The 15,187-nt window shown below is 39.0% G+C and overlaps 1 protein-coding gene across 1 annotated transcript; it reads right to left on the bottom strand.

Moving 5' to 3' along the window:
- Positions 1-11,125: 11,125 nt before the first annotated feature.
- Positions 11,126-12,172, bottom strand: LOC100661207 (olfactory receptor 5B12-like). Its single transcript, XM_010600927.3, has one exon. The coding sequence runs from the start codon at positions 12,068-12,070 to the stop codon at positions 11,126-11,128; it is 945 nt and encodes a 314-aa protein (XP_010599229.2). The 5' UTR covers positions 12,071-12,172.
- Between the last annotated feature and the right edge of the window lie 3,015 nt (positions 12,173-15,187).

Below are 15,187 nucleotides of genomic sequence, written 5' to 3'. Positions count from 1 at the left end.
ACCAGAATCTGGTGCACACAACTATCACCACTACTTCTCTAGGTGGATAGGTGACAGTCTGCATGACACACTTGATGACCCAAAATCAGATTCTATTCAAGAATAGTGAATGGACTCAGGCATATATATCTGGTAACAGCCCAAACCAGCTGGTAATAGGTCATAAGTGAGTCAAGGGCTACAACAATCAAGACAGCGCAATCTAGTAGCCCATCTACGTATAGTGAAAGAAAACAAAACAAGATAAGACTCAGTGAGCAAATATAGAATAAATCACTACAGTATCTTAGTGATGGCTCGGAGACAGCAGTCGATACCAAACCACATAAAGAAGCAGACCATGACTGCTTCTTCAACCCCCCAAACTAAAAAATCAAAATCTTTCCAAAATGAAGATACAATCCTGGAATTGCCAGATACAGAATATAAAAAACTAATTTATAGAATGCTTCAAGACATCAGGGATGACCTCAGAAATGAAATAAGGCAATCTACAGAAAAAGCCAAGGAACACACTGACAAAGCAGTTGAAGAACTCAAAAAGATTATTCAAGAACATAGTGGAAAAATTAATAAGTTGCAAGAATCCACAGAGAGACAGCATTCAGAAATCCAAAAGATTAACAATAAAATTACAGAATTAGACAATTCAATAGGAAGTCAGAGGAGCAGACTTGAGCAATTAGAATGCAGAGTGGGAAATCGGGAGGACCAGGGAATTAACACCAATATAGCTGAAAAAAAATCAGATAAAAGAATTAAAAAAAATGAAGAAACCCTAAGAATCATGTGGGACTCTATCAAGAAGGATAACTTGCGTGTGATTGGAGTCCCAGAACAGGGAGGGAGGACAGAAAACACAGAGAGAATAGTTGAAGAACTCCTGACAGAAAACTTCCCTGACATCATGAAAGACGAAAGGATATCTATCCAAGATGCTCATCGAACCACATTTAAGATTGATCCAAAAAGAAAAACACCAAGACATATTATCATCAAACTTGCCAAAACCAAAGATAAAAGGAAAATTTTAAAAGCAGCCAGGGATAAAAGAAAGGTTTCCTTCAAGGGAGAATCAATAAGTTCAGACTACTCAGCAGAAACCATGCAGGCAGGAAGGCAATGGGATGCCATATACAGAGCACTGAAGGAGAAAAACTGCCAGCCAAGGATCGTATATCCAGCAAAACTCTCTGAAATATGAAGGTGAAATTAAGATATTTACAGATAAACACAAGCTTAGAGAATTTGCAAAAACCAAACCAAAGCTACAAGAAATACTAAAGGAAATTGTTTGGTCAGAAAACCAGTAATATCAGATACCAGCACAACGCAAGGTCATAGAACAGAGCATCCTGATAACAACTCAAATAGGGAAATCACAAAAACAAATTAAGACTAATTAAAAAAAAAAAGTTAACAGGGAATCATTGAAGTCAATATGTAAGAGACCAAAATAATCAAAAAGAGGGACTAAATACAGGTGGCATAGAACTGCCATATGGAGAGGGATACAAGGCGATATAGGACAATACAAGTTAGGTTTTTACTTAGAAAAATAGGGGTAAATATTAAGGTAACCACAAAGAGGTATACCAATTCCATAACTCAAAATAAAAACCAAGAAAAACGTAACGACTCAGCAAACATAAAGTCAAATACTATGAAAATGAGGAACATAAAATTTACAAAGAAAAAATCTCAGCGCAGAAAAGTAAGTGGAAAAATGAAATTGTCAACAACACACATAAAAAGACATCAAAATGGCAACACTAAACACATAAAAAAAAAAGACACACACTTATCTATAATTACGTTAATGTAAATGGACTAAACGCACCAATAAAGAGACAGAGAGTCTCAGACTGGATAAAGAAACATGATCCGTCTATATGCTGCCTACAAGAAACACACCTTAGACTTAGAGACACAAACAAACTAAAACTCAAAAAAAAAAAAAAACAAAAAAAAAAACCTCAAAGGATGGAAAAAATATATCAAGCAAACAATAAGCAAAAAAGAAGAGGAGTAGCAATATTAATTTCTGACAAAATAGACTTTAAACTTAAATCCACCACAAAGGATAAAGAAGGACACTACATAATGATAAAAGGGACAACTAACCAGGAAGATATAACCATATTAAATATTTATTCACCCAATGACAGGGCTGCAAGATACATAAAACAAATTTTAACAGAACTGAAAAGTGAGATAGACACCTCCACAATTATAGTAGGAGACTTCAACACACCACTTTCGGAGAAGGACAGGACATCCTATAAGAAGCTCAGGAGAGACACGGAAGACCTAATTACTACAACCAACTTGACCTCATTGACTTATACAGAACTCTCCACCCAACTGCTGCAAACTATACTTTTTTTTCTAGTGCACATGGAACATTCTCTAGAATAGACCACATATTAGGTCATAAAACAAACCTTTGCAGAATCCAAAACATCGAAATATTACAAAGCATCTTCTCAGACCACAAGACCATAAAAGTGGAAATCAGTAACAGAAAAACTAGGGAAAAGAAATCAAATACTTGGAAACTGAACAATACCCTTCTGAAAAAAGACTGGGTTATAGAAGACATTAAGGAGGGAATAAAGAAATTCATAGAATGCAACGAGAATGAAAATACTTCCTATCGAAACGTCTGGGACACGGCAAAAGCAGTGCTCAGAGGCCAATTTATATCGATAAATGCACACACACAAAAAGAAAAAAGAGCCCAAATCAGAGAACTGTCCCTACAACTTGAACAAATAGAAAGTGAGCAACAAAAGAATCCATCAGGCACCAGAAGAAAACAAATACTAAAAATTAGAGCTGAACTAAATGAATTAAAAAAAAAAAATGGAAAGAATTAACAAAACCAAAAGCTGGTTCTTTGAAAAAATTCACAAAATTGATAAACCATTGGCGAGAATGACTAAAGAAATACAGGAAAGGAAACAAATAACCCGAATAAGAAACGAGATGGGCCACATCACAACAGACCCAACTGAAATTAAAAGAATCATATCAGATTATTACGAAAAATTGTACTCTAACAAATTTGCAAATCTAGAAGAAATGGATGAATTCCTGGAAAAACACTACCTACATAAACTAACACAATCAGAAGTAGAACAACTAACTAGACCCATAACAAAAAAAGAGATTGAAACGGTAATCAAAAAACTCCCAACAAAAAAAAAAACCCTGGCCCAGATGGCTTTACTGCAGAGTTCTACCAAACTTTCAGAGAGGAGATAACACTACTACTACTAACGGTATTTCAAAGCATAGAAAATGACGGAATACTACCTAACTCATTCTATGAAGCCACCATCTCCCTGATACCAAAACCAGGTAAAGACATCACAAAAAAAGAAAATTAGAGACCTATATCCCTCAGAACATAGATGCAAAAATCCTCAACAAAATTCTAGCCAATAGAATTCAACAACATATCAAAAAAATAATCCACCATGACCAAGTGGGATTTATACCAGGTATGCAAGGCTGGTTTAATATTAGAAAAACCATTAATGTAATCCACCATATAAATAAAACAAAAGACAAAAACCACATGGTCTTATCAATTGATGCAGAAAAGGCATTTGACAAAGTCCAACACCCATTTATGATAAAAACTCTCACCAAAATAGGAATTGAAGGAAAATTCCTCAACATAATAAGGGGCATCTATACAAAGCCAACAGCCAACATCACTCTAAATGGAGAGAGCCTGAAAGCATTTCCCTTGAGAACGGCAACCAGACAAGGATGCCCTTTATCACTGCTCTTATTCGACATTGTGCTAGAGGTCCTAACCAGAGCAATTAGGCTAGACAAAGAAATAAAGGGCATCCGGATTGTCAAGGAAGAAGTAAAATTATCGCTATTTGCAGATGACATGATCTTATACAGAGAAAACCCTAAGGAATCCTCCAGAAAACTACTCAAACTAATAGAAGAGTTTGGCAGAGTCTCAGGTTATAAGATAAACATACAAAAATCACTTGGATTCCTCTACATCAACAAAAAGAACATAGAAGAGGAAATAACCAAATTAATACCATTCACAGTAGCCCCCAAGAAGATAAAATACTTAGGAATAAATCTTACCAAAGATGTAAAAGATCTATACAAAGAAAACTACAAAGTACTGCTACAAGAAACTAAAAAGGACCTACTTAAGTGGAAAAACATACCTTGCTCATGGATAGGAAGACTTAACATAGGAAAAATGTCTATTCTACCAAAAGCCATCTATACATACAATGCACTTCCGATCCAAATTCCAATGTCATTTTTTAATGTGATGGAGAAACCAATCACCACCTTCATATGGAAGGGAAAGAAGCCTCGGATAAGTAAAGCATTACTGAAAAAGAAGAAGAAAGTGGGAGGCCTCACTCTACCTGATTTCAGAACCTATTATACAGCCACAGTAGTTAAAACAGCCTGATACTGGTACAACAACAGGCACATAGACCAATGGAACAGAATTGAGAACCCAGATGTAAATCCATCCATATATGAGCAGCTGATATTTGACAAAGGCCCAGTGTCAGTTAATTGGGGAAAAGATAGTCTTTTGAACAAATGGTGCTGGCATAACTGGATATCCATTTGCAAAAAAATGAAACAGGACCCGTACCTCACACCATGCACAAAAACTAACTCCAAGTGGATCAAAGACCTAAACATAAAGACTAAAACGATAAAGATCATGGAAGAAAAAATAGGGACAACCTTAGGAGCCCTAATACAAGACATAAACAGAGTACAAAACATTACCAAAAATGACGAAGAGAAACCCGATAACTGGGAGCTCCTAAAAATCAAACACCTATGCTCATCTAAAGACTTCACCAAAAGAGTAAAAAGACCACCTACAGATTGGGAAAGAATTTTCAGCTATGACATCTCTGACCAGCGCCTGATCTCTAAAATCTATATGATTCTGTCAAAACTCAACCACAAAAAGACAAACAACCCAATCAAGAAGTGGGCAAAGGATATGAACAAGCACTTCACTAAAGAAGATATTCAGGCAGCCAACAGATACATGAGAAAATGCTCTCGATCATCAGCCATTAGAGAAATGCAAATTAAAACTACAATGAGATTCCATGTCACGCCAACAAGGCTGGCATTAATCCAAAAAACACAAAATAATAAATGTTGGAGAGGCTGTGGAGAGATTGGAACTCTTATACACTGCTGGTGGGAATGTCAAATGGTACAACCACTTTGGAAATCCATCTGGCGTTATCTTAAACAGTTAGAAATAGAACTACCATACAACCCAGAAATCCTACTCCTCGGAATATACCCTAGAGAAATAAGAGCCTTCACATGAACGGATATATGCACACCCATGTTTATTGCAGCTCTGTTTACAAGAGCAAAAAGCTGGAAGCAACCAAGGTGTCCATCAACGGATGAATGGGTAAATAAATTGTGTATTGTCATACAATGGATTACTACGCATTGATAAAGAACAGTGACGAATCTGTGAAACATTTCATAACATGGGGGAACCTGGAAGGCGTTATGCTGAGCGAAATTAATCAGAGGCAAAAGGACAAATATTGTATAAGACCACTATTATAAGATCTTGAGAAATAGTATAAACTGAGAAGAACACATACTTTTGTGGTTACGAGGTGGGGAGGGAGGGAGGGTGGGAGAGTTTTTTTACTGATTAGTTAGTAGATAAGAACTCCTTTAGGTGAAGGACAGGACAATACTCAATACATGGAAGGTCAGCTCAACTGGACTGGACCAAAAGCAAAGAAGTTTCCGGGATAAACTGAATGCTTCAAAGGTCAGCGGAGCAAGGGCTGGGGTTTGGGGACTATGGTTTAAGGGGACTTCTAAGTCAATTGGAAAAATAATTCTATTATGAAAACATTCTGCGTCCCACTTTGAAATGTGGTGTTTAGGGTCTTAAATGCTAACAAATGGCCATCTAAGATGCATCAATTGGTCTCAACCCACCTGGATCAAAGGAGAATGAAGAACACCAGGGTTACACGACAACTATGAGCCCAAGAGACAGAAAGGGCCACATGAGCCAGAGACTTACATCATCCTGAGACCAGAAGAACTAGTTGGTGCCCGGCCACAACCGATGACTGCCCTGACCGGAAGCACAACAGAGAACCCCTGAGGGAGCAGGAGATCAGTTGGATGCAGACCCCAAATTCTCACAAAAAGACCATACTTAATGGTCTGACTGAGACTAGAGGAATCCCGGCAGTCATGGTCCCCCAAACCTTCTGTTGGCCCAGGACAGGAACCATTCCCGAAGACAACTCATCAGACATGGAAGGGACTGGACAGTGGGTAGGAAAGAGACGCTGATGAAGAGTGAGCTACTTGTATCAGGTGAACACTTGAGACTGTGTTGGCATCTCCTTTCTGGAGGGGGGATGGGAGGGTAGAGAGAGTTGGAAGCTGGCAAAATTGTCACGAAAGGAGAGACTGGAAGGGCTGACTCATTAGGGGGAGAGCAAGTGGGAGTATGGAGTAAGGTGTATATAAACTTATATGTGACAGGCTGACTTGATTTTTAAATGTTCACTTGAAGCTCAACAAAAATTAAAAAAAAAAAAAAAGAATCCCGGCGGTCATGGTCCCCAAACCTTCTGTTGGCCCAGGACAGGAACCATTCCCAAAGACTGCCCATCAGACATGGAAGGGACTGGACAATGGGCTGGAGATAGATGCTGATGAAGAGTGAGCTACTTGTATCAGGTGGACACTTGAGACTGTATTGGCATCTCCTATCTGGAGGGGAGATGGGAGGGTAGAGAGAGTTAGAAACTGGCAAAATGGTCACGAAAGGAGAGACTGGAGGAAGGGAGCGGGCTGACACATTAAGGAGAGAGTAAGTGGGAGTATGTAGTAAGCTTATATGTGACAGACTGACTTGATTTGTAAAGGACTTTCACCTAAAGCACATTAAGAATTATTAAAAAAAAATGTAACCTTTATTTTTTTTTTACAGTATACTAAGCACTATACTAAGTGTCTAAACTGCAGTAACTCATTAAACTTCTGTGTAATCTCATGAAGTAGGTACTGTTAGTATGCCCATTTTGCAGAAGAGGCAACTGAAGCCCAGAGAAATGATTAGAATTCTAACCCAAGTTGTCTCCTATCAGAGCATTTGCTCTTAATCATTACACTTGTACAACTTAAATATATGTGTTCAGGATGAAGAATTCATGCTGGATGTATGACCCTCCCAACTTAGAGTTATTTTAAGCATGTTCACTGTAAAGTTTTCTCTACGGTTGTAAAGATCTCTTTTCTGGATGTTTATCAATCTAATGAAAACTGATTAGAAAAAAGCAGCCTTGTTCTTGCGATCTGACTTTGCAAGGACTGACACTTCAATATGTGAGGCCCCCATAAGGGAGAAAAGCTCCCACTGTTATCTAGACGGAGCCCGGGTGGTGCCGTGGTTAAGAGCTATGGCATGCTATGGCTGCTAAGCAAAAAAGTCAGCAGTTTGAATCCATCAGCCACTCTTTGGAAACCCTACCGGACAGTTCTATCCTTTAGGATTGTTATGAACCACAATCAACTTGATGACAATTTTTCTTTTTTTTTTGAGTCGTCTCGTCTAGGTAGGGACCATCTAGCACTAGCCTGGTACACGATGAGTGCTTTCAGTGGATGCCAGTTCCCATCCTCTCTGCTTACATTTCTAATCCTCAGGCCAATCAAAATAGATCTTCACTAGTAGAGATGTTCCTGTAAGAATTTAAGACACCATGATCTATATTCTCTTGATTGATCAGGCTCAAACTGATAGTTTATATTTCCCGAATTTGTGTTGGGACAGAAATATCCCCAAAAGCCTGCTGGATGGTAGGTGAGCTTTGTCCTAAGATTTAAGCATTGGGCTTATTTGTTGAAAAGGTACATGGTTTATTTCTCCATGAGATGTGGGAGGAAGGAAGTTTGCTCCAGGCACATACAACGAACAGCTCTTGAATCCTGTGATCAGGCATTAGGAATCCAGCTTGTTGTTGATATATCCACTCATTTCAGTTCCCCCTTCCTCTCACAGATTCATTCATTATTTGCTCACTCATCCAATCATTTAGTCACTCATACTCTCATTTATTAATTCACATAATCATTTAATTTTTCATTGAATAAACATTTAATGACTCCTATAAAGAAAACAATAAGTCCATGGGCAGCATACACTGTTAAGTGCTTGACTACTGAGTGAACGATTGGTGGTTCAAACTCACTCAGAGGCAGCTTGGAAGAAAGCCCTAGAAATCTGCTTCTGAAAGGTCACAGCTCTGAAAACCCATAGGGAGCACAGTTCTACTCTGACACACTTGTGTTTGCCATGAGTTGGAATTGATTCGGCTCAAGACAAACAGGTAGTAGTGGTAGTATTTGTCATTCTTGTTAGGTGCCGTTGAGTTATTTCAACTCATAGTGACTCCATATGACAGAGTAGAACTGCCCCATAGGGTTTTCTTGGCTGTAAACTTTGCAGAAGAAGATCATCAGGTCTTTCTCCCAGAGAGCTCCTGGGTGGGTTTGAACTGCTAACCTTTTGGTTAGTAGCTGAGCAGTTAACTGTTTGCATCACCAGGGCTCCTCATAGTTGTAGTAGTAGTAAACCCATTCCTGTTGGGTCAATTCCAACTCATAGCGTCCCTATAGGACAGAGTAGAACTGCCCCATAGTGTTTCCAAGGAGCAGCGGGTGGATTCGAACTGCTGACCTTTTGGTTAGCAGACAAGCACTTAACCACTGTACCACCAGGTAGAGGATGAGAGAGATGAGTATGGCCTAATGCCCATCCTCAGGGGCTTACAATTCCCATCAGATGCCACTTGTAGAGTTCATTTTTTAACTTGAAGAAAACCCCATCTTGACTTTAGGGTTTTGATTGTGCCTGAGTGAACCACTTTGAGTGACTAAGGATATTATTTCATGTCTCTGGCACATAGGAATGGATTCCCTCTCACTATCCACCTTGAATTTACCATCTTATTAGAAGTCAAGGTCACAGCTAGCAGTTTTGAGGAGAGCACGAGCTCATTTTGCTGTTCCTGATGCTTCCATTTCCAGAAAATAATCCAGAGAGAAACTTCAAGTCGTAGGATTTATTTATCATTTTTACTAAGTGGCAGAACTACATTTAACAAGATGTGTATAAGTTGTTACATTATTCTATTGCTGTCCAACACAGGGTGTTAGAGCTGATTAAATCGCTGACTAAATTTTCCTGCTGTGTGTGCTGCTCAACTCCATGTGACTAACACCTCACACCCACCCATCATGAGTGGAAAGGCCAGGGCAGGGAGCTATCAGGGCACATATTCATCTTTAATGTCCCCTTCCTCTTTCTTCTCCGTGAAGCAATGGGACAGTGAGGATTTGGTGAAGTTGAGCACTTCAGATTTTAAGTTTATTGTCTTTAGCATTTCTGAAAGTCCATGTTCACTGGAGCATGCAAGTTTTCCAGCTTGGCTTCTTTATTCAGGTGAAGATTCCCATTTTGTAGCACAAAGCTTCTAGGAATCAAGGATGACAAGCATTCCCAGATAAAGAGGGCTTCACTGAAAGTAATGGAAACACATGGACAAAACACAAGGCTCCAATCTGCTCCATATTCCTCTGACAGCCTCAAAAGCTAGAATTGTTTAATATGCTCCTACTTAGAGCTGTGATGAAAGGGAACAGATTTGGGATAGCTTTAGATTATCGACAATGAAGGAGATTTAGATAGCTCAAGGAAAATACAAGGTCAATATCATTCAGATTCTCTCATGTTCCTTGCAGTCCCTGTAATGCTTTAATTACAAAGATAATTGTGTTATATTGAGAAGTCTAGTGGTCCTTTAAATAGTGGGGTTTTTTTCATCTTAATATTGTTTATGCCCACTGCAACGTGTTGTGAATATTCAACACTTGTTAGCTGAGACAAACTGGAAAGGTTGTTTTGGAATCCCAAGGAATTGGGTTGAAATTCTGGGTCTACCAGCTTCTACCTATGGAATTTCACATCTGAACCTCTTTTTCTTCCTCTGTATGTGGTTGCCCCTCTCATAGTTAGTGTGGGAATGGAATAAGATAGCATATGCAAATAATTTAGCAGCCACCAGGGGATAAATGAAGTCTGTGGGTGGCATAAACAGTTAAGCTCTAAGCTATTAACTAAAAGACTGGTGGTTCCAGCTCACCCAGAGGTGCCTTGGAAGAAAGGCCTAATGACCTGCTTCCAAAAGGTCACAGTCATGAAAACACTGTGCAGTACAAGTTTTCTCTGCAACACATGGGGTCACCATGATTCAGGTTAGCAGCTGAACATTTAACTGTTTGCACCACTCAGGTAAGGAACAAGTGTGGACACATTTTTGGAAGGATGAGTCCCTTGCATTCTGAACTCTGTTTTCTGAAATTCAGGAACTAAATAGATTGAGATTACATGGTATCCCCCATTATCCAAGCTCACCACTGGAATTCTTGCTGTATAAGTTCAGGATCCAGGTAGATGTTGGTAATTAGGGATAATTCTGAAGATTTCTGGGCTTCATCAGAGATATACTAAATCAGATGATCTGAATTTAGATCCTAGGAATGTGCATTTAAATATAATCTCAGAGTGTTTTTTTTTTTTTTTTGAGCACTAATGTCTAAGAATCACAGCTCTGCACAAGAATCACGGAGTTCTTTTGAATTCTGAATTGCAAAAGTAATTCTGGAGTCATATGTTTATGTGGTTTACCTGCAAATCACTTTACACCAATAGAGTAATGCAGTGTGGGATCCTATAACACCTAGGATAATAATTTTGATATTAAGATAGAAGTGGAATCCTATTTCTGGAAAAAGACTTCAAATTTTCTCCAACCTAGTCATATTCCCAAATCATGAATAGAACAGACCTCATATTGGAAGGAATTTCTCAGAGATATTAAAGAAAAGAATTGAACTTACAACCACTGAAAACCCTAAAGAATATAGCTCTACTCTGACACTCCTGGGGTCGCCATGAGTTGGGATTGTCTCAATGGTAGCAGGTTAGAGGTCCAACAGAAGCTTTACATGGTTTGTATGCTACTTCTAATGAATGGGGTCAGTTCAATGAAGACTTGACTTTTTCAGCAACCTTCTTGAAGGCACTTTTGACTTCCTTGTTCCGCAGGCTGTAGACCACAGGGTTCAGCATAGGGATGATCATGGTGTAGAACACAGATGCCATTTTGTCTGTGTCCGTGGAATGTTTGGAACTTGGCTGTAAGTACATGAAGATAATTGTTCCACAGAAGACGGAGACAGTGGTAAGATGGGAAGCACAGGTGGAAAAGGCCTTCTTTCGTCCCCCAGCTGAGTGCACTCTCAGGATAGCAATAGAAATGAACAAGTAAGAGGTCAAGATAACCAAGAGAGTAAAAAAGACATTGCAAGCTGCCAAGGTGAAGAGCACAATCTCATTTATGTAGGTATCAGAGCAAGAGAGAGCCAGCAGTGGGGGGATGTCACAGAAAAATTGATTAACTGCATTGGAATGACAGAAGGAGAGGTGGAAAGTCAAAGCAACAAGGATGGAAGATTGCAAGAGTCCACAGCCGTAGGAGCCAATGATCAGTAGAGCACACACAGTACTTGTCATGGTGGTGGTATAATGCAGGGGTTTACACACTGCTGCATGGCGGTCAAAGGCCATAGAAGCCAGGAGAAAACTTTCAATAGCATCAAAGGCTACAAAGAAGAAAATCTGGGCAGCACATGCATTGTAGGAGATGATCTTATCTCCTGTGACAAACCCCACCATCACCTTGGGAGTAACCGCTGAGGCATAAACACAGTCCACCAGGGAGAGGTTGCTCAGGAAAAAGTACATGGGGGTGTAGAGATGAGAGTCTAACAGTATCAACATGATCATCCCCAGGTTCCCAACCAGAGTAATGAAGTAAATGAGAGCGAAGATTAAAAATAAAGGGATCTGCAGTTCTAGGGCATCTGTTAGCCCCACGAGAATGAATTGAGTCACCTCTGATATGTTGTCCATCAACGTCATTGGTGAATCATCATATGAAGTACCTATGGCTAGATGAGAAAACGCAAGATGAGAAAACACAAGGTAATGCTATTTGAGCTCTACCATGAGAACCAAAGTGTGGTTATAGTCTCTCTCCTCTAAAACCTTTATTTTTCTCAGAGGCTGATGTTTTTGTCTCCCAACATCACCTGTGCTTTATTTCTGAGGAGGAAGAGTAGAGGGAGGCATAAAAATTACTATTATACTCCCCCAGAGACCGGCACGAGACAGAAGATCTTAGGTGGTGCAAAGTGTTAATATGGTTGGCTGCTAACTGAAAGGATGGAACTTCGAGTCCAATAGGGGCACCTCAGAATAAAGGCCATCAAAAATCCTACGGAGCACACTTCTACTCTGACACATGTGGGGTTGCCATGAATCACAGTTGACTCATTGACAGCTGGTTTTTAGAGGCTCCATGTCCCCAACCAAGCCAGAGGCCTCCTGCCATGTCCAGTTCCTGGCTTATTGTGGCTGTCATGATTATAGCATGAGTGGCCATCTCAACACAAAACCCACTTCTGGTCCTTGAATCTTGAATCTTTCACTTCTCCTTGATCAACAATCCTTCACATTCAAGGCAGGCTATGATATGACCCTTGTTTTCAAGGACAGTCTAGTGGGAGAAACCTGTATACAAACAGGTACGTTAATCATAATGCATTGCCTCAGGAGAGGCACGGTCAGGGTGCTTTCAGCAGAAAGGAGGCATTTTTAGGCCAGTTTAGGGGCACAGGAAGACTTTCTGGAAATGATACCTTCTGAGCTGTGGCTTGGAGACTGAAGAAGTAATAATAATGATGATTAGTTATTATAATAACAAATATTTTATAAAGTATTACTATGTGCTAGGAAACTGTTCTAAGTTGTTCACCCATATTAACTTTTAAATACATTTAACAACTCCGTGAGGTGGGTACTATTATTATTCCCATTTTGCTTACAAGGGAACAGAAGTTTAAAGAGGTAAATTACTTCCTCAAGTAACGAAGCTGTTGGTAGAACTGGCGTTTAAACGCCTGAAGCGTGGTCTAAAATCCATAATCTTAAGCACTCGTCTCAAAATAATCGGGTAAGTTACTTAACCTTTCTTTGTTTCCTCATCTTTCAAATTGGAATGATAATAGTTTTAACCTTTTAAGGTGGACGGACACAATACTCAGTAGCAATACTCAACAGCAAGTGCTCAATAGTGTAAGCTGTTATTACTGCTACTGCTATTAATATTTGTCATACCAGGCAGAGGAAGCTCCATGGATAAAGGCGTGAGCTCATGAGCACAGTGGCATAAGCAGGAAACTACATGCAAACAGGTGTTAAAAATTCTTCACAATATCCAAATCTTAATTAGGGGCTAAGGTGCAACAGTAATTGGTAGAAATAAAACGGACCTGATTAAACTCTAAGAGAAAGAGTTGGAGGAGATAATATATCAGATTACAGGTATAATACAACTGTTTAGAAGAAGAGACTAAGCTGACCATTTGGCCAAGCATAATACAAAGATATACTTTTTCCAATTGTGCAAATAATTGTTACTCATTGAAAAGCAACTTAGATGAGATATACCCTTGGGAATATTACATTCATTCCTTGAATCTCAGTTACATTCTCTGTGAAATATCATATGCATATAATATCTGTGTACCTATTAAACAGTGTGGTAAAGGTTAAATTTAGATGTTGGAAGAAGCAAAAGATACAAAATTCCTACTAACTCAATGCCTGGCATACAAATGTATTCAGCACTAGTTACCTTCCTAGATGACTCTGTAAATATGTCAACTATGTACCGGGACTTTATATTACAAAATGAATGTCATAATTCCTGACTCTTTAACGAGGGTAGGGATAGCTGGCTTTTCAAACTATTCCCCCCAAAGTGATAAGTGCCATAACAAATGTATCTCTGAGGTGTTACAATTATCATCATGGAAGTACCAAGAATTTGCTAGACCATGAAGTTACTTCCTGGCTCATCAGTTTTTAGAGGTCTATGTTTGTTAAGATTTGTAGATTGGGCCCAAAAACAGAAACATGTGTGTCTTTTACATTTCTTTTCTTTTCTTTTTTTTTTAAAGTTGATTTCTGTGTCACACAGAAACACTGAGAGTGGCCAGTATGTTGACGAGGTTCTTTCTCTAGGCTTGTATATAAAGGAACACAAAAAGGCTCCTTTTAATCCAGGAATTCAGAGGTACAGATCTGCTAGGATAGGAAAGCACTGTAAACACAAGACCTGTTTTAATCCTAACATTGATAACCACTTGGATATAGGCCTACCACTAACCTGATCTTTTTAATTCACAAAATAAAATACTTTTTTCAACTCCTTGATAAGGTGTTATCATGCTCTGATGTGAGAGTGAATATGAAAGTTATTTGAAAGGTATAAAACACTAACGATTTTTTGAACTAGGCAATCTGATCCATCCTTTCCTGGTTACTGCAGGATATTCAGCCAGCAAAATTGAAAGTCCAGACTTTGATACTACCAAGGAAAATGGCTCAAAAATTGAGATCCCCTATAGATGTCAGCAGTTTTATAACTTCTGAAATTCAGAGAGGGAGTATGACATTTGCCTACTACTCATAAAAAAAAAAAAGCATGTTCTAAATGACTGCAGTTAGGAGGTACTGTCTTCCTGCCTTTGAGTAAAATCTCCCTTCATTTCAACCATTTATTTGAGGACATGTGATTGCAATGAACATGTAAATCTGGGCAAAAGAGGGCAGCATGTTAGAGTGCAAAGAGCAATGAACTAGGAGTGAGGAGACAAGTGTACTTGGTCTAGCCACTTAACTTTCATTTTCCTCATTTGTGAAATAAAATGATGGGATCTTCTAGAATCCCTTTATTCTCTGATTGGCTATAATTTTATATTTTCCTAATACTTACTTGTTTCCTAGGAACAGTTGAATGAAGTCCCAAAGGTGTGGGTATAGAACACCTTCATACCTAGGTTATTGGCTTGAAGTTCACATCCAGTAAAGCATCACGCTGGAGAAATGACTTCTCTACTTCTGGAGCTCTAGGTTGTACAGCAGAATCTGGACTTGTGCCCTTGCAAATATCAAGGCAGAGACAGTGACCTG

The sequence above is a fragment of the Loxodonta africana genome, chromosome 7, assembly GCF_030014295.1.
Source record: "Loxodonta africana isolate mLoxAfr1 chromosome 7, mLoxAfr1.hap2, whole genome shotgun sequence".
In the NCBI taxonomy this organism is placed as follows: Eukaryota; Metazoa; Chordata; class Mammalia; order Proboscidea; family Elephantidae; genus Loxodonta; species Loxodonta africana.
This window is presented reverse-complemented; position numbering and strand designations above follow the sequence as displayed.

What these genes read in the sequence shown, in the direction of transcription:
- LOC100661207 (XM_010600927.3), bottom strand. Translation starts at nt 12,070, where the DNA reads ATGACGTTGATGGACAACATATCAGAGGTGACTCAATTCATTCTCGTG.